Source organism: Schistocerca nitens, chromosome 1 (genome assembly GCF_023898315.1).
Source record: "Schistocerca nitens isolate TAMUIC-IGC-003100 chromosome 1, iqSchNite1.1, whole genome shotgun sequence".
In the NCBI taxonomy this organism is placed as follows: domain Eukaryota; kingdom Metazoa; phylum Arthropoda; class Insecta; order Orthoptera; family Acrididae; genus Schistocerca; species Schistocerca nitens.
The window spans coordinates 538,378,824-538,399,712 of NC_064614.1; the positions used below are offsets into that span (position 1 = coordinate 538,378,824).

Here is a 20,889-nt window from a genome sequence, read left to right on the forward strand (position 1 = left end):
GAACAACTCACTCACAAGCTGCCACGGTTTGGTCTTCATAAATTTTTCCTACGTGCACCTGAAACTTCTAGATGCTTGAACTTTTCTATTACAATACTTTTCTATTAAGAATTCAGTTATAAATGGATTCTGCAATGGATGGTTGATCGATGGGATTGAAGGGACTGAACTATGAGGTGATCGGTCTGTTAATCCTTTGTGTGTCAAGCTGGAATAGTTCCCCAAGATGAATTACACCAAAGGCAAATTCCAATGGATTCGACTATATCTGGGAATTGACAGACCGATGAGATGGAAGCAAGCAGAAGTGAGAGAGGGATAGAAGGGTTAGGTGGGGCAGCTGCCCATCCCAGAAAAAAGCTGGAGGTCCACAGCACACATTATGCGACAGGAGAAACACCCTCTGCATCCGACTGGTGCTTCCACATCATTAGCACAATAAAAGTAGCTACACAGACAATGTAAAATCTCAGGACAGAGAACAATGATGACAAGTCTGTTAACCAGTGACAGATGTAAAAAAATAAGAATTAAAAATATGGGAAGGGCAGCAAGCTGGAACCATCCACTGAGCAAGGGTAGCCATGGGTACCCCATGTCAGATCAGATGACGGGGCACCCCTCCAATCCTTCAGGCAGTTGACAAAACTAATGTGCCCTATGTCACAGACAGGAGTAGAAACCATTTACACCGGTAAAACTTGAAACCAATTCAGCAACTCTGGCATCATTCACTAGCACCAGAGAGAGCCTGTCAGGAAGGTCGGTCGATTGGCCGGTTCGGGGGAGAGGACCAAACAGTGGGGTCATCGATTCCATCATATTAGGGAAGGATCGGGAAGGGAGTTGGCCGTGCCCTTTCACAGGAACCACCCTGGCATTTTTTTTAAAGTGATTTCCTTAAATCACGGAAAACCTACATCGTGATGGTCAGGCGCGGGTTTGAACCTGTCAGCAAGTTTAAGGTTATGCTATAAGGTGGCCAAATTATGGCAGTCCACTAAGATGTGAGACAGGCACAACATCGAGTAGGGTGGATCCTCACTATATAGGGTGTCACCATAGGTCAGCCAAGTGTTGCCAATGCGAAGCCAACAGAGGACAGTAGATTCCCTGTGATAAGCACAAAGAGAGGCTGCCACATGCTCATGGCCTCCTTTATTGTTAGCACTTTATCTGGTGAAACCAGGGCACACCAATCCGCATTCCAAGCCTCCAAGAATTGTCGGCATAGAGTCAACCAATTTCCCTGGGATCCCAGCATGACAAATTATCCATACAAAAATGACCTGCCGTCCTTCATTATGGAGGTCATAGCGGAGATCCTGGATAGTCTTAACCAACGGGTGTCGAGTATAACAAAAAGAATGACTTGCCAGTGCAAGAACAAAGGTGGCTTAGAGCTCAAGCAATGGCCACCAATTCTGCAGTGAATACACAGCATCCATTTGGCAGAGAGGGTGGTTCATTGCATCTTGGATGTGGGAAGGCAAAGTGGTTTGTCTGTTGACCATAGAGATGGAAGTGGATACCACATCCTAGCCTGCAAATGAGTTGAGGACACCCAGAAACAGGCAGGTCTATTGAGTCTTTCAGTCTGAAGGAGTAGTCGAGGCAGATCTGAGGAGTGGGTACACACCATGGGAGCGCTTACAACAGGTGACAGTGGGGGAAGGTCCAGCTCAGAGTAGATACCCTGTATGCAAACTGTGATCATGCCTTCAGACTGTGGCCTCTGTTGTGGGAGATAGGTCTCCCTACCAGGAAAAAGGAAACACTAGTGCAGATGCTCAGGGGACCAGCAATTGTGTATTGCTCAGTTGAGCGGCAGTTATCGGTGCCCGACCTGTAGGGGAGGGACGCCAGACCCTGTGAGTTGACTGTTTGTAAGGCCAGTCCGAAAGGCACCTGTCACAAGTTAGACCCCATAATGGTGTATCGGGTACAGCATCCGCAATGCTCAAGATGGTGCTGATCTATACACCACAATTCCATAACTGAGACACAACAGGATCAGAGATTTGTAGAGCTGCAAAAGTATAAAGCATTCCGCACCCAAGATGGCATTGCTGAGGCAGTGAAAAGTATTGAGGTGTGACCAGCACGTTCGCTTAAGCTGGCGAAGATGGGGAAGCCACGTTGAACGAGGTTCACAGACCGATCCCAAAAACTGATAGGACTCTACCACATTCAGGAATTGATCGTGGAGGTAGAGGTCTAGTTGGGGACAGACAGTACAATGGTGACATGTCCTCGCGATGACTACCCAAAGCTGTGGGTGAGAGCCCACGACTGCACTTTTCATATGGCATCCTGCTGTCAGTGTTCTGCACTACTCACAGTTGAGGAGCAACAGTAGATGTAAAAGTCATCAGCATACAGGGAAGGTGATACTGTAGATTCCATAGTTGCAGCTAGACCATTGACAGCCGCTAGAAAAATGAGAACTCTCAATACAGAGCCCTGTCAGACACCATTCTCTTGTATATGGTGAATACTGTGGGAAGCACCAATTTGAACCTGGAAATTACAGCAAGACAAGAAGTTCTGGATAAAAAATGGGAATTGGCCCTGGAGACCTCACTCATGGAGGGTAATGAGGATGTGGTGATGCAACTTAATTGTCTTAAGCTCTATGCGAGTAAAAAAAAAACAAAAACACCTGCAATAAGATGGTGATCACTAAATCACTTTTACTTGCTCAAAAAAGTTTCCCAGTTGTATGTGAAACCAATGTCTACAAGTTTCTGAAACAAGATGATGTTCAGCTACCAGGAGTCATTCCTCGAAGAATGTTCTGTAGCAGTTTATACCTGCTACCCATTCTCAGTAAATAATTGAGACATTGTGGTTTTCTGCATTCTGCTGTGTCCTCGTTAGTTTCACGAAAGTAGGTGTGGTGGAGGAAACAAAGCACAATTACTTGAAACTACTGAAACTATGTTTATCAATCACCAAACATACATATTCTAGCACTTTGTAACACATGCCTCATACCTCCAATGCACATAACTGACAGTGCAGTTTTTACATATTATATTGCTGTCAGGTGGATAACTCAGATACATGCAAGTATATTCTGTATTCACATATCTTTTTGCATTTTTGACACTGCCTGGAAACACAGTAAAAAACACTGTGAACTGAAGCCATAACATTACTGGAAACTTTTAGAACACAGAGTCATGTGGAATTTGCAATCGCAAGGAGGACAACAGTTAAGAGCGAAATAGTTTTACACCAAATTCATCTGCATCTGGGTACAGTTGCTACTACTAAACAGTGTACATTACTTTTTCAGGCTTTCTTCAGACTGATACACCCGTCTGTGAGGTGGGGCACAATCCAAGTTCAGTTTGTGAGTATCGTAAAGAGAAGGTTCTGGGTGGAACTTACACAAGCTGCTCCTTTGTGGACATAAAGGCAAATTTTTGCATATAGTTTTCATTGGCTATCTTCAATATCTCTTATTCTGAGGGACTCGTGTCTGCTGACAAACTACAAATGCCACATGTTGTACTCTCACAGTAACGTATTTCTTCCTGGAGGGCAGCAAGGACTGAGGACACCTGCCCTTTCCTGACAGTTCCTAGGTACAATCTCTATGGGAGCAGTGATGATGAAGTATCATTATTTTCATTGAACTTGACATTTGCAGTGTCAGACAGAGATCTTTCAGTCGACAGGAAGTGACGGCAGGAAAATATCCACTGTTTTGTGATGATATCTTAAGTTCTTTATTGCAAAATTAAATAAGAAAGATATTCATTGTAAACAAACTTTGTTGTGTGCAATGGGGGAAAGCCAATACCTGCCTGTCAGCTGAAAGATACAGATCTGTCACTGAATTGTATCAAAGTTGTCGATAGCAATTCTCTGTATTGGAACTTAATAAACTCTGATTCAACATGAAACTACTCAAGGAAAAGAACTGAGAAGACTATTTCCAAAGAAGTATACTCATTTTAGACAGCTAAAAATTTATTTACTGGCATGTGAAGAGAAAATAAACAGAAATTTATATAAAAAGAGTGATCTGAACTTTTTCAGATAGAGTTATCCAAAATGACCATGTTCTAAGAAATTAGTCTTTTTCAGATGTCTTCTTTCTTCTACATCAAACAGCTCAAATGTCCAAGAACAGAAAGAACGCAAAGAGCCTACAACAATTTATTTCAGATATATTAATCCCCTGCACAACTTCTAGCAGTGAAGTAGTACATCACGCACATGATCACTGAAGCTCCAAGAACCAATATTAATTCAATATAAATATGTAAGGAGAGAATGAATGTTGATTCAGTTGATGAAAACATGATAAACTTCATTTTTTAAACTTCCAGCCAGATTAAAATTGTCTGCCTGATAGCTTCTCAAATCCTTGTCCCAGTCTTGCCCTCAAAGCTTTAGTCTCGCCAGTACATCACCATGTAATTTCCAGATTTCATAATAGCTCTCCTGCATTACTTGTGGAAATGGAAACATTCCCTCCATCCTGTGGCTAAGACACTTCTCTGTGGCATTCTTTCTCCCCGGGCTGTTAGTCCTACAATGAATGCAGGGCAGTTTTGTGGACTTGCAAAGTAGGGGAGAAGCCCTGTTGGAAGCAAAGTTTTGGAGACAGGTCGGGAAGAGGTCTTGTTCACAGTGAAGTTGTAGGGATAGGTTATGAATCATGCGCAGTAGCTCAGTCGGTAAGGGAACTGTCCACAAAAGCGAGGTTCTGGGTTCAGTTCCTGCTCTGGTGCATAATTTTAATCTGCCAGGAAGCTCCAAAACAACACAGACTCTCTACAACATCTTTTCGGTGTTCAGACTGCATCAAACTGGAGTTATAACTTGAGCTTTTCCAAAAAGTCACACAATCTTCTTCATCAGCTCCTCAATCACAGCCTGTCGAAGGAGTATTAGGTGTACCACCACATTACCAATTTCCTGCATTTGTGCACATGACTCCTGTTCTCTGGGTGACATCACCTGGCCGATGACGAGTTCAGCACAAATACAATAAAGGAAGGGGATATTACTCCCAGCAGAGAGTACTCTCCTGACGAAGAAGACAGTGCTAATCTTTGAAAGCTCAAATTTTAACACCAATCTGATGAGGTCTGAACAGTGAGGTGATTTGATACAGAAATGCCACCACAATAGACGTCAATGTCACAGCACAGACTCAGCTTCACAAGGCTCATTCTGAACTCATCACTGTCTGCAAGTGACAACAAATCCTAGCTTCTTACCTGACAATGTACTTCTCATGAAGCCACAAGTGAGCGTCCTGGGCCAGAATCCTCCAGCGAGTGCACACATTCTGTAAAACTTTAATGTTCTCACTGAAGCTCACATATGAGAAAATCTCCAGCATCAGTTCATCTGGCAGGTCATCTACTGTGGTCCCTCTGCAATCCAGTTTCGAAGCACTACTGGCCGCTCTTAAACGACTGTCTCCTTTCGAATGTCTTCTGTCATTCAGTTCGAGGTCTGAAACCAGTGGCACACCTGATATGTTAGCCCCATCTGCAGTAGATGTAGGAGAGACACTGCTGTTAAACACTGTATCGGCATCCTCTGATATTTTCAAAGGTATAGTAGGAGACCTTGTGGCCATGACCTGTAACAACCAAAATAGATTTCACAAACATGTTGAATAACTTCATATTTTAGAAAAGTAAACGAAAAAATGGTTCAAATGGCTCTCAGCACTATGGGACTTAACTTCTAAGGTCATCAGTCCCCTAGAACTTAGAACTACTTAAACATAACTAACCTAAGGGCATCACACACATCCATGCCCGAGGCAGGATTCGAACCTGCAACCATAGTGGTCGCACGGTTCCAGACTGTAGCGCCTAGAACCGCTCGGCCACCCCGGCCGGCAAAAGTAAACACAATCTCTGTGCAACACAATTGAAAATGAGGTGGCATTTAATCCATTCAAAATAAATATTCAGTGGTACAGATCACACTGATAGGAGACACCATTTTCCTTCCTGCCATACAGTGAGGACTTAACGGTGAAAGCATAATTTATCTCCAAAGTTGATTTATTTACCAAGCATATAAGGTTGACTAATATTTGCTGTGAGGCTATGACCCCAAGCATTCAGTTCATTCATTATGTTCTGCAGATCTCATCAAAAAGGAGAACATCACAGATGTGGGATGAGCCAGGGTATGTATTAACAAAAGACAAAGAAAGTGTACAAAATTAATTTTTGTACTGTATTAACAGCAAAGTATCACTATGCTGCTTACTGCTACTGATGCTGATGCCAGCTAAACTCGATTAAGTAAATTAGCAAGAAAGCTCTACTTTGAAAGCGGCTGCTGCCTCCTTACTTATACATAATGGCTCCCTTTTATCTCCTACTGAGAGCTTATCAATTATCTTATTATACCAGGAAATCTGAAAAATATAGTTATCTGAATCTGTAAATAATCAGTCATGTTTAAGCACTTCTTGTCATGCACCTTTACAATCACTGCTGTTTGCCCTGTAGCTAATGGAACATTTCTAGCCTAGATTATAAAAAGTGTAATTAATGAGGTATGCTTTTAATTTTATTTTGAATTGGTTGCTATTCCCAATTTATTCCTTTATGTTAGATGTGTGCTTGATGTTTGTCTTACTACCAGTGCACAAGGCTTCCCACGAATCCTATTCCAGAAAGCAACATCCACATTAAAATTATTTTTGTCTTGTATTTTGATTGTGTACATCACATTTCTGTATTCAATGTCAGAAGCAACCATTAAAGAGTGAATGCACGGGGAAGTGAGTGCAACAATTCAAACATCCGTCAACAGGCTTCTGCAAGATGTGAGGTTATCTACTCCACACTATAATCTTACCGTTAGCATCTCCTGAATAAACACTATATTTATTTCAGGCGCACCATCCAATAAGATAAATGGAAAAAATAAGCAAAATATGCCAGCACTCTTGCCCTTATTTCATTTATGCATTTATTTACTCATATATTTATCACACCAGGCAACTTTGGGGCCTTCATGCCCTCACTACTATCTGACCAGTCATCCACGCCATTACAACATGTGTTAGCAGTACAATATGTGTAGCATGAGCAGTACATAATAACAGTAATAATAATAATAATAAATATATATGGAATTCCAGAAATTTCAGTTGTGTTAACATTGTGTTGATGTTTCCTTATTACATTCTTGTAAGATGCCAATAATGACATCTAGCAGAAATGGCAGCACTGAAGGAAATCAATGACAGAACAAGAACAAGAAACAATAGGGAATGCTTGACAGACAACAGTGAGACAAAAACACCAATGTGCACTTTGCTGAATTGTTCCAGTGCCACAAGTGGCCATGCCTTAATAGTGCTGGATGCAGGGTCGAGGATGGCGCTTGTGCCGGGTGACTCGGGGCATGTTGTACTGGTACCAATTGGGACTACTGACAGTTGGCTCTTCACAACATTGGGGCTGCAGCTCACAGGACTGCAAGGGGAGGACGGGTGAGCAAATTAGGAGAGCACAGTAGGTGGAACTCAGGTCACGCATGTCACTGTTTGGAGGAATGGGTATTTAAAAAAAAAAAAAATGCAAAAGGTTCCTCTGCTTGAAAAATTTGACAATTAACATAAAAACTTCTACAGTCAGCTCACAAAAGATAGACTCCATCACAGCACAAAGCTTGTTTGTTAAAAATCAGAATCAGACAGGGGACACAAGGTTACACAATGTTGGAATTCATACAGCTCAAAAAATCTTTCTTCAGAATATTCAGACAATAAATAATAAAATACAGCAATTTTAGATTGAACTTAAGTCCTTAAAATATACAGTAATTTGCATCACAAACACAAGCACAGAGATCCAGAAATCCAACATCAAGTAACATCATCCTGATATGAAAGGATAAGCTCTTATTATTGGACTTCTTTAAAATGGAGAGGATCATGCACATATCTCAGAAAGGCTTCACAATTCAAACCCAGACATGACATTACCACAGCTAGTGATGAGACATTTTGAAATTTCAAGTATTGAACTACCAAACGATGGAAAAAAAAAAAAAAAAAAAAAAAGGAATAACCATTCTTTGTGTGTACCGATAACCTAAAATAGTAATCAATCATGTTGTTGCAAGTTACAAGCAGAGATGGGGAACACAGTGTTGTACATGTGAAAGATTTTAGATGCTGATCATTTCAGCTAATTAATAAAAATAAAAGCTGTCTCGCAAAAGCTCATGAGACTACACATGTACAAAAGACCTTTTTGGGGGGCTTTCATTTTTCAAGAGCATTTTTGACCCAAAGCGGGGCTGAAGTTTATACACATAACAATGCAGATGTAAAATTCTCTAAGTTCTGTAATATTTAAATTAATTTTCGAAAGTATCCACATTGGCTGCAATGGCCAGTAAATAGAAAGTAAATAACTGCAGGTATAGGGAAGTCCTCTCTTACCAGAAATATATCTGTTCCATAAAGGAAATCCCACCATATTGCAAATAGACAAGAGAAAGATTTCCTACAAACTATCACAAACACACTGTGATACTTTGTAGATGTTCATGCACAATTACACCAAGAACTTTGGATAAGGTAACTGGATATCAAAGACTATTGGAGGAATCACTTCACAAAAAGGTCCAGTGACAAACTTTTGTTGCCATATGAGGATTGTCTGCAACTTCTCAGCATTTAGTTTATGACCAAAGTTTTGTGCCCATTGTGAAAATGAACAAAAGTCTTCTATCATAACTGATACACCAGCAACAATGTTGTTATGACTGGCACAAAGATATTACTAGATGTTGTCGACATAGAAGTAGTAGTTACAATAACGTTGCACAGATGCAAAATCATTGATGTACAGTAAGGAAAGTAATGTGATACTAACAGAACCCCAGAGAACTCAGCAAATATGTTCCCATGATATCTTCTCTGATCCACTAAGGATTTACTGATATTTGTCAAACCACAGTACTTCTTTCATAAATTCAGCTGCTTCATTTTCATAATACACAGAACAAAGGCTCTGCTGAGGTCAAGCAACAGTCTGGCTGTCATGGCATACTGAGGTTCCTGATGCCCTGGGGAAATTTTATTTCATGAAGCTTTAATGAAAATGTACCTGTTAGTCGTATTTACTTAAACTTCGAGCGGGCGGGCCTACGTATAAAGTGCACCAACCACAAATAAAAGTGTTTTGCACCATTCCAATGTTGTTTCGCAATGGCAAGCCCATGCCTATTCCTTCATTATTGGTTGTTCGGCTAACAAAGTGATAAATTGTATTGTCATATGTCCAAGTAAGCAGCAGCAATATAAAATAAACAGTGAGCTAGGTGGGAAAAAAATTTACGTTCTGTATGAAAAAAAGACCCAGATTATGAGCTAGCAGCAAAATAATACAATGAAGCAGTTGTCTATGAGAGAATTAGTAACTGAATAAGTGATTGGCTGGGATCTGATGCAACTGTGCTGTTTAATGCTTCAAATGGGTTATTACTGTGGGGTAATACTTGTCCGTGTCATCAGTGACTCAATCAAAGCAGCGTCTTAGGTAATATTACGTAAGTTTATTTTATCACTGTTTAATTAAACTAAGATTAAAGTCTTGAGTTTGCCCATACATGTTTACCATGGTAACATAACGAAATCTACTCTTTACATGTATACAAAGTACACCACGCACTCACTTATGGGTTCATGTGGCACACAGACAAAATTTTCCCTGAGTTATGTTTAACACATGTGGCAATCAAGTTGTTAAAATGATTGCTTTACACCTGTCCAAAAGTATGTTTGATTTTGTCAGTCACACTGATTAATGTAGTTGATTTACTATGCTCATTTCCAAAGCCTGCTTGATATTTATCGCGGTTGTTTTAAGGTAATCTGTCAGCTGGTCATGAAGAATGTACTCTGAGGCTCAAATACTGCATGCAATATGCTACTCTGTCTATAGGTGCCTTGTATTTTTGGATTATGATTCCTGGGTATTGGCTGAACTAAATTTTACTTCCACTCAGCAGTATATGTACCACAAATATGAGGCATACTGAAGGTGTTTCTAAGAACTGGAACAATATATCAACATTGTTCCTAATCATACCTATACACGCTCCCTTATTATGTTGCAATAATATGTGGAAAGTTCAATACAGAGATGCAATAAGCTATCTTAATCATCTATAATGATGGGAAGTCACAGCTGTTCTATACAAATAGTGCTTTACAAAACATCGACTACTGTTTACAAGAATACTGCTGTAAGCACTTAGCTTCCCCCCCGCCCCTCCCCCCCCCCATCCCAAGCTCAAACTATTACTTGTGAAGACGAGAGCTGACACTTTTACAGCCAAAGATCCATTAAAACAAACCCCCACATAACTATCATTTCTACAACAGTTTTTTAATCTTCAAAATGACAAAATTTATCAGCAGCCACGACTTTTAGAGATGTTCAAAGTACCAATGCTGCCTCAAGCTGCTGACTTCAAATGGTTCAAGTGGCTCTAAGCACTATGGGACTTAACATCCGAGAGCATCAGTCCCCTAGACTTAGAACTACTTAAACCTAAATAACCTAAGGACATCACACACATCCATGCCCGAGGCAGGATTCGAGCCTGCAACCATAGCAGCAGCGCGGTAGCAGACTGAAGCGACTAGAACCGCTCGACCACAGCGGCAGGCAGCTGCTGACTGATAACTAAGACTGCTTATGGGTAATTCTACCAAGTCAGAATCAGACTTTCAATACTCTGCTCCAAATATTGTCAGTGTCCGCAAATTAAAACTATTTTGTGCTCTGACAAACTTCATAATCACTTTAGGGGGTGTATTTTTGAAACTAACATTTGTTGCAATACATACAGTGTCTGCACAAGTAAATCCAATGCATCTGTATTTGGGGTGGTTCGTGGCTGCTCTGTTTGCTGTCACAGTGGAATACTAACTGAAGTTGGTGGCAAATGATTTGAAAGTGTCACAATTTCTGTCACACCAATTTTTTGAACACTGAAGTTCATTAGGAGTGCTAGTTTTGATGGTTTATTACTTAATATTATTCAACACTGCTGCAGTCACATTTTTTAGTGCTTTAATTTTTTTAGCTTTATGTCAGTGTTCCTCCTTTAAAAAAAAAAAAGGTCTGGATGAGTTTAGAATACTGATGGTAATGAAGTTTCAACTACAGACTACAACTTTTCTTCACAACCACGTAGAGGTCTCTTCTTGAACTACATTCTTTAACCACATGAATTATCCATTTCTTATTCTCGTTTATGTAACTTCTCTCAAACAACTATGATTGTATCACTGTTCATGATTCTGGGCCATCAGACTTTTATTCTGTGATCTATATTTAACTATTACACATATTTTACTGTGTACATTTGCCCATTACAATCAGATGAACTGTGCATGTGATGAGTCTAAAAACATCCCACATGGCTGTTTTTCTGTGATTTACCTAAATCACTCAACCCAATGTGGGTATGTTTCCTTCTCCATCCCTGAAACATTCCAAGTATGTGCTCCATTTCTAATTACCCCAATGTAGACTGGACATTAAATACTCATCCACCCTCCTTCTATGGCTGTTGCATTAACTCCTTCCATTCCTGTTGGGAATTTTACATGGCAAATAATCCAGACCTAGTATTAATGCTTGATCACAGCTATCTGACAGGAAGTCATTTAATTTTCCATGAACAATGATGCTCCAACTATATTTGCATAACCTTATAAAAGCAGTCAGTAGCTGCTTTATGGACCTTCAGATATGTCAATAGCAATCTCGTGTGCTTCCTGATCCAGTATTGATGCATGGCATTAAGAGATGTTCAAATAATATTTCACAATCTAAACATAATATTTCACAATCTAAAGTGGAACATACCTTATTTTATGCATATATAGACAATATTTACCTCTTTTTCTGCCCCCCTTTTTTTTACTAATATACCATATAACTATATTAACTTTATCCACAAGGATGAATCTATTCAGTATTTATGTGACTCTGATATGTACTAAAGATTTAATATTATTATTATTTCCTTCACTTTCTCAGACGTTAAGTCCGGTTAAAAATGGAGTGACGCGGACCTTGATCAAGCGTCACTTCCTTTTAACTGTACGGTATATGTTATATTGCATTTAGGAACTTACGGGTAATTGAACATGTATCAATAATTACGGATTTCTGTAGTTGTATATATATGTTTGGATGTATTATTAATATTATTATTATTTCCCACAGCAAACTACATGGAGATCACTTTTCTGAACTTGTCAGGTCATTTCATGAGAATCTTTGTAACATATTATATTTTAAAACATACTGTGATATGAAAAGACAGGTTTGCAAAGTAAATTGCTTTGGAGGGAGAAACATTGTAACTTAGCATCTTTGTCACATTCTGGATTATTTAATTGCGGCACGAATGAAACAAAAATAAGTGATAAGCGATGTTATTAAATGATATTAATGTACAACAATGAATCACATAAAAAATTTTCACTGGTAAGTGCAACGCTGAGACACTTCTCTAGTGAGTAGCATGGGCCAGCAGTAAATTTTATCTTTACTTGGCCTTAAACTTTGCAATAGGGAGAGATGTCACTGATGACAAATTTGTTGGCAAACCTCAGTCCTCCATGAAGTAAGTTAACTCACACAGAAGTGTCAGTGATCGTTTCTAATATTGAGTGTGAGTAGGTCGGGGCCCACATTTTGTTTAAATGTTGGCAGTTTTTACCCAAACATTCTATTGCTGAGAGAATTTATTTCTTGCGAACCGTAGACGGTAAACACAAACGTGCTACAGCAATCACAACAAACACAAATAGTAACCATTCAACTTCTGAAAGGCACGTTCCCAAAAGCCAACAACTCGTCGGAAAGTGACACCTGTCACCCAAGGTGCTTGGGTTAGGGTTTAACATGCCCAAGTTGGGGAAATGCGGCGAAGTTCCTTAAGCGTAATACCCCATTTTCATCGAAACATTTTTAAATAACAGAATCGTCCAATATTGAAATTAACACTACATTCCACTTCGCAACTTTGTCATTCTTAGTTAGCTGTAACAACGCTAACCTGACTACCAAAACGTTTTGATAATTCTTAAAACTAATTTGGTTTCGGATTCTCAAGTAACCTACATTCAACCAGCGTATACTCGCCGTCTGTTATCTTATGACGCAATACAACTGCAAACTATCTAGAAATACTTTGTGCCACCTCGCAAAAGGTTTCACTATGCCGGAAAACGAACTTCGTGCTATCCTATACGTCATATTTTCGCAGAAATGATTTCCCCTTGTTTTGTACCCCCTCTCACTGTCATAGTCACATAGTGTCTTAGGAAAAAGTTGAAAATCAAACACAGTTGCCGACCAAAGCGCTAATCAGTGTTGCCACCTCTGTTACGCGTCTTTCGGCAAAGTTGGTTAAGCCGAAAAACGCATGACTTTTGACAGTTCGTGGGATGGAGGTAAAAAAAAAAGAAGGGAGGTGGCGCTTTAGACTTACGCTGTCATCCTGACTACATGGGGCTCCCAAAACTGGATTTCGTAAATCAATTTCCCAATTCCGCCTATGGGTGGTCGTCTTGTTTTGCAACAGCCAGAGTGGGCGGGGCCTGACGGCGTCTTTAAACAGCCTGAAACATTAGCATACTACCATTTGCGATTGCTTCTTGTCCAATATGTCTGTCGTGTGCACACACAACAGCTGATTTAAATACTAGCAATTAAAGTCCGTACATGAATAACATAGTGTAAGGAAAGCAATTTCGAACGTTTTTCTGTTCTTGAACGTGTATTTGTTCCAGTAATAAGACACATATAGCTTCGTTGATGTAACTTGACTAACCAAGAATTATGTAATGTGAAAATGGCGGTTTTGTAATGCGTATTATTTCACTTTTATTATATTTGTATCAATAGCAAATGACGCTCGAACTCCAAAAACGGACTGACACCCTTGCAGTTTAGCATCTTTAATCTACAAACCAACCAACTCCGGAAGCAATGCTTGTTTCTGTACTACTACTACTACTACTGCATCTTGTTCGTCACATTTTCAGCTTTCAAGTCTGGCACACATTTTTAATGTTTACATTTGCAAAAAAAGAAACATAACTACGTGTTCTTTGTTAGCCCATAAACTTGTGCAGTGAGGAAAGAATCAGGGCTTGCAGTCTATCTTCTGTGTGGCAACTAGATGAAGAATTTACGAACTTCAGCATGCAACAGGTGAAGAATAGGTCCGCAACTTGCCTTGTAATCGAAATAAATAATGGTTGCTCAGTCATGAGTTGCATTAGAAGAATCTTTTTTTATTTTTTTTTTTTATTTATTGTATTTTTTTTTGCATGGAGACACCAACTGGTGTCTTTTGCAAACGTCATAGCAGTTTTTTACAAGTTTAGTACAATATATACATATATATATATATATATATATATATATATATATATATATATATACACAATAACTTATTTTAGTTTAATATTAATATTCACTTAAAGAGTATAAACATTTGTCAATCAAGAAATGTTTCAGTTTCACTTTGAATAAGTTCCCTTTGTGGCACCTTATAGAGCTCGGTAATCTGTTGTACCATATTTGACCACTAATGCATGGACTATGGTCTGTTGTTTTTAATTTTGTTCTTTGTCTGTAGTAGCAGTCTTTATTTCTTGTATTATAGGCATGCATATCAGAGCACTTTGTTTCTTTGTTTTGATGTGTCACAAAAAATATAATTAATTTGTAAAGATACAGTGAGTAGACTGTGAGGTATTTATGATGAACAAAGATTTCCCTGCATGAATCTCTATACCCTAATCCATGGATAATTCTGATTGCTCTTTTCTGTAGGGTTAATATTCTGTTCATGTGTATGTCGGCAGCACAACCCCATATCTCTATCCCGTAATTAATCTGTGGAAAAATGGTTCCATAATAAATTGTTTTTAATGTCTGATGTGGAACTACCTTTGATAACTGGCTGATTAGATGTAATGAACTGCTGATTTTATTGCATTAAAATTTGATATGGTTTACCCATCTTAGATTTTCATCTAGGTGAATACCTAGAAATCTGCAGCCTTCTGTGTCCACTACTTCAATTCCACCTATGTTACTGATAGAGGTTTGCTGTGAGTTTGTAAGTTTAAATGGCAATAACTGAGATTTACTGATATTAACTTTCAAACCTTGATCTTGGAAATAAGTAGTTATTTGCTGTAGTCCATCAGTGGCTACCAACGTTAACTCATCATTTTGTTTACCAAGAAATAACAGTGAGGTATCGTCTGCATAGGTTACCAATTGGGAGTTGAAAGGTTGCTCTATATCATTTATGTACACTAGGAAAAGGAAAGGGCCCAAAATTGAGCCCTGGGGTACACCTTGTGTGACTGTCTCATATTTGGACTGGAAATTAATGATCTGATTATTGATTTTGTAAGTCAGCATTGTACACTGCATGCGGTTAAATAAATATGTAGCCAGCAATTGCATGGATGCAGCTTTTACATTGTATGACTCAAGTTTACTTAAAAGTAAGTCATGGTTTACGGAGTCAAAGGCTTTAGTAAGGTCTAGAAATATGCCAGCTGTTTGCATTCCTTGATCAAGGGCGCCATACGTTTTGTGAAGAAATTCCGTAATTGCTGTGATAGTACTATGATCTTTTCGGAATCCGTGTTGTGTCTCTGTTAGGAACTTATTTTTCAAGAAATAGTCACTAAGTTGTGTCAGCAGCACAACTTCAAATACTTTGCTGAAGACAGGTATTAATGATATGGGCCTGAAATTTGAAACCTCTTCCTTGGATCCTTTTTTATGCACTGGTTTAACTGTGCTCCATTTCAATACATTTGGAAATGTATGTTCTCTGATACTGCAGTTTACCAGGTGGGTGATTATTTTAAGTAATTCCTTATTACATTTTTTAATCACGATACTACTCAAACCATCCCATCCAGTTGAGAACTTATTCTTTAGGTTATTTATTATCCTGCCTATTTCTTTTTCACTTACTTGTTTGAATTCAAAAGGCGGCTCTTCAAATGGGCAGAGCTTTACCTCACTACTCACAACTGTGTTATTAATTGGACTAACAGCTGCAGATATAAAGTATTTATTGAAAACATTGCAGACTTTATTAGGATCTTTAATTGTGTTTCCTTCATGTCTTATAATTAAAAATTCAGTTTCTGGCTTCGGTGTGGCTTTGCGAAATTGATTTACAATTCTCCATGAGGTCTTGGCTATATTGTCTGATTGAGCTATTTCACTGCTGTATATCTGTTTTCTTAGATTTGAAAGCTCTTTCTTAAAGATTTTCTTGGCTTCGTTGTACTTGGCCTTAAAAACCTGCAGGTTTGTTGACTTGTGTAACACATCCAGGTCCTGGATGTTTTGCCTGAGTTTTATCATATTTGCTGGAAGTATCAGTCTGTTGGTTTTTGCACTTTGGTTATGGGTGAACACTCTTTGTATTTTCTTAACAGGGCAGCATCTGTCAAAGTGTCTTAGCATAGTATCATAGAATTTGGCCCATTTGTTTTCAGATCCTTCAGTCTGGTAAACCAGATCCCAGTCCTCTATAGCTAATTTATTTCTCAAAGCAAGGATGTTACCCTCTTTTAGGATTCTTTTATTTTCGATAACTTTTGTCATTTTTGGGATGCTTGTGTTTACATACTCTACAAGCTGGCATTTGTGGTCAGAGTAGTGAAAATCCATATTCCAGCACCTAACACTGTCTTTAATATGTTTACATAGTATAACATAATCAATTCTGCTAGATGTGGACTTTGTTACCCTGGTATCACTATTTACTACATTTACGAGATTATATGAGTTAAGAGTATCTATTAACCTCATATTACACAAACTGGAAGATTTTGCCTCAATATTCAGATCACCAAGTATAGTTAGGTCCCTGGGACCACAACGTCCCACTACTCTACTAAATATGTCTATGAAGCTAACTACATCAGCCTTTGGTGGATGGTAAATCCCAATAACTTTATGTTTTCTCATAACCTCTCTACACTCTTTGGTGTGGACTTCAATGCCTGTCACTTCAATCAAGCCTTCTTTGTTATACTGGTCTAGATAGTTTATTTTCTTGTACTCGAGATTCTCACTAATGTAAACTGCCACACCACCACCCTTATGTTGCTGTCTACAATAACTATTTGCTAAGGAGTAGCCCTCTAGTTTACAGTAAATAATTTCATCAGATTTTAATCCATGCTCAGTTAACACTATTATATGAGGTGACTGTTCACTTACAAAAACCTGTAATATATTAAGCTTATTTCTAAGGTACTGTATGTTTAGGTGCATGAGCCTTAGTGGTATTTTTAACTGGTCACTCTGATTATCTTCCTTTAAAATGCACTGAGTTGGTTCACTTACATAAGTTCTGGATCCAGGCACTAAAAGTGTTCCTGTTCTTTGGCGATCTTGCATTTCTTGATCTACTACCCAACCTGGCTTCTGTCTGTCTAGTCGTCAAGGTAGCTGTTGAGGTGCCTTCTTGCTCCGTACAGTCCGAGGAGGTGCCGAGCTGCCTGGTGTTGCAGTAACTGGAGTTGTATACTCCACCACATTTGATTGAGTAAGTGATGCTGAAGAGTCTGCAGTTGATGCAACAGCTTCTGTTGTTTTAACTAGCTGGCTTGGCCAGTTGTTTTTACCCAGTCCTGGGAATTTGTTAGTTGCTTTACTTTCCCACAAAAACATGTCACTTTGAACTCTGGGTTTTATTGGTCTTGAGGATCTTCTAGGAGCACAATGTGTTTCTGGACTTTTGAATATCCTGTTCCTGCAAGCTGATCTTCCTACTCCATTGCTCGTTACTGTCCTCTTGACAACATTGTGGTTGATTTCTGGTACTGTAATTTTTTCTTGCTGTGGTATTATTTGCTCAGTTCCATCTGGATCCTTCCACTCAAGTGATATTGCAGGCTTTAGTTGATTTTTTGGAGAGATGGCTGCAAGTAGAGTTCTGGCCATTTCTTCCTTGCCATTAGCATTTAGGTGTAGTCCGTGAGAAGTGTACCATTCTCTGTTCTCAGGAACTGTTACAAACTGAGTGTTTTGGAAAGATTTCACTATTTTGGCTATTTTCCTATTTGTTCGCCTGGTTTCATCGTTCACACAAGACCAGCTTTCAAGATCATATCTATGGGGTATCCCTACTATGATTACATTTGTGTGCTGAAGCTTAATTAATGCTGATGTTATAGCATTTAATGCCTTGTCTGCTTCGTTTTTGGCTACATCATTTGTGCCACCCCAGATTATAACTAGGTGTCATTCATTGTGAGATCTTGTAAGTTGTTACAGCTTTCAAGTATTGAAGTTAATGGTGCACCTGGTATAACATTTCCTTGGATTACGAAATTATTATGACTTTGATGCATTAAGTTAGCTGCAACTGATCGGCCATGGCTGTCTGCAAACACTGTTATTCTTTTTTTGTGTTTAGGTGAACTTTTTGTGTTAGTGCTGTGTCTGTTGTACGAATGTTTCTTGCTACTTATGCTGTTTTCTTGAACTATGAAGTTTTTATTTACCCCAGTGCTTTGTTGTTCACAATTTTCATCTTTTTGTAGCACATCAAACCTGTTTCTCTCGTTAGAACACACAGATGATCGAGATTCACTTTCACTTGTCTTATTTTTTGAGTTCACATTTCGTCCTGTCGTGTCTTTATTACCCGTTTTTCTTTGCACTCTATTTACTGACGATGTCATACCGCCAGAAAGATTTCGTTTACTACTAGCAGAAGTTTTGTTTGAAACGAAAATTGCCGGTATGTTTTCATTACACTCATTTTTTAAATCGTCATAATTCCGCTGCTGTATCAGTTCCTCTAATTTATTTACGTAACGATTTGCAAGCACAAGGTCTTGCTGAAGCGATGTAGTAACACTTTCTTCTATGCAGTTATCGTATCTTGACAAAGCTACCGTTAGTAGATCGCAGCATGTAGATCTTGATGGTGACTAGTTTTGTGTACATTATTTCAAAGTGAATGATTACTGAAATTTCAAAGAAACAATTGCATAGATATGTACCTTCCTGCATAATATTGTTCTTGTTTTATTAGATTGTCAGGCATTAGTCTCACTGTAGTTTAGATGTCTTCTCACTCTGAAATCTTACATATGGGGCATGATTCAGTGTGTGGCCAAGTATAGCATTTTACATGGTAAAAAAGGACATTTTTTAAACATCTTCCAGAATTGTGAAATGCTATAAATGCAAGTAAGGGAATGATCTAAATCGCTTAAGACCCCGTAAAATGGATATTTTGCTTTAACATGTTTCTAAGTAGGCCTAAGTTTTTTTAGTAATGATAGTCTAACCTGTGTAAGATGTAGGCCTACCTTTCAAACAGTAGCGTATTTGCCTTTTTTTCCCCCAGTAACTCTCACTAGTAACATTGTGACTTTTTCAAGAGTACCCAAATCCAGTTCAGTTGGAATGTATGCCTACTTTGATCATCTGCTTGATTTTACTTTTGAGTTTCATTCTGAGTATTTCAAAGTATATAAGCCTAAACAATGCTATGTGATATACCAATAGTTAGTGAGTTTCATGTTCAAAGTATCAATTGCACGATAAACCATAATGATGTGTACTGAGTCTTGTATATTGACATCACCCTTTTGTAAATATGTCTCCGTGCTCATTATTTATTAGTTTTTTCATTTCCTAACTAAAGACAGACATACATTAGTCAGTAATTCCTGCCCATCACCATTTACCCATTACAGTAATAGATAATCTGCAGAATAGGAGGAGTTGTCAAAGAGAAACATTTTCGGTTTATTTTCACTTTTTGCTGTGCTGTCTGTCGGTTTTCCAGTTTTAATCTACAGTTCATAACCAATAATTTGTCGTCCAAATCCACATCTACCCCTGGAAATATCTCACAATTCAAAATTTGGTTCTTATGTCTTTGTCTTACCACTATATAATCAATCTGAAGCCTTCCGGTGTCTCCAGGCCTCTTATATGTATACAACCTTCTTTTATGATTCTTAAAAGAAATTTAGCAATAATTTAATTATGCACTTTGCAAAACTCTCCCAGGTGGCTTCCTCTTTCATTACTTTCCCCCAATCCATATTCACCTACTGGTTTTCCTTCTGTTCCTTTTCCTACTATCCAATTTCAGTCTCTCACCACTATCAAATTTTTGTCTCACTTAACTATCAGAACAATTTCTTTTAATTTGCCATACATTTCTTCAATCTTTTCATCATCTGCAGAACTAGTTGGCATATAAAGTTGTACAACTGTGGTGGGTGTTGGCTTCATGTGGATCTTGGCTGCATTATTGCATTCACTATGTTGTTCATAGTAGCTTACCTGCATTCCTGTTTTCTTACTCACTGTTAATTGCTTTGCCCCTATTTAATTTTGTACTTATAAACCTGTATTCGCATGACCGCAAGTCCTATTCCTCCTGCCACCAAACTTCACTAATTCACACTATATCTAACTTCAACCAATCCATTTCCTTATTTAATTTTTCTAGCCTACCTGCCTGATAAAGGGGTGTAACATTCCGCACTCGGTTCCACAGAATGCCAATTTTGTTTTTCCTGATGAAGGCATCCTCCTGAGTAGTCTCCGCCTTGAGATCCAAATGGGGGACCATTTCACATCTGGAATATTTTACCCAAATGGAAGCAGTCATCATTTAAGCATACAGTAGAGGTCCATGCCTTTGGGAAAAATTAGCCACATCAGTCAATCATCAAGACTCTTGCCCCTGCAACTACTGGAAAAGCTGCTACATCTCTTGAACCACACAGCTGTCTAGCCTCTCAACAAATATACCTCCATTGCG

General features: G+C 38.7%; 1 protein-coding gene across 2 annotated transcripts in view; it reads right to left on the reverse strand.

Moving 5' to 3' along the window:
- LOC126253647 (F-box/LRR-repeat protein 17-like) overlaps window positions 1-13,339 on the reverse strand; it is an 81,862-nt gene extending 68,523 nt beyond the window's left edge. For both annotated transcript variants that reach the window (XM_049955165.1, XM_049955156.1), the window contains exons 1-2: window positions 13,182-13,339; window positions 5,241-5,611 (exon numbers count right to left, since the gene is read on the reverse strand). In XM_049955165.1, the coding sequence (XP_049811122.1) occupies window positions 5,241-5,608 (368 nt within the window). In that variant the 5' untranslated portion in view covers window positions 5,609-5,611; window positions 13,182-13,339. The remainder of the gene's footprint in view (window positions 1-5,240; window positions 5,612-13,181) is intronic.
- Between the last annotated feature and the right edge of the window lie 7,550 nt (window positions 13,340-20,889).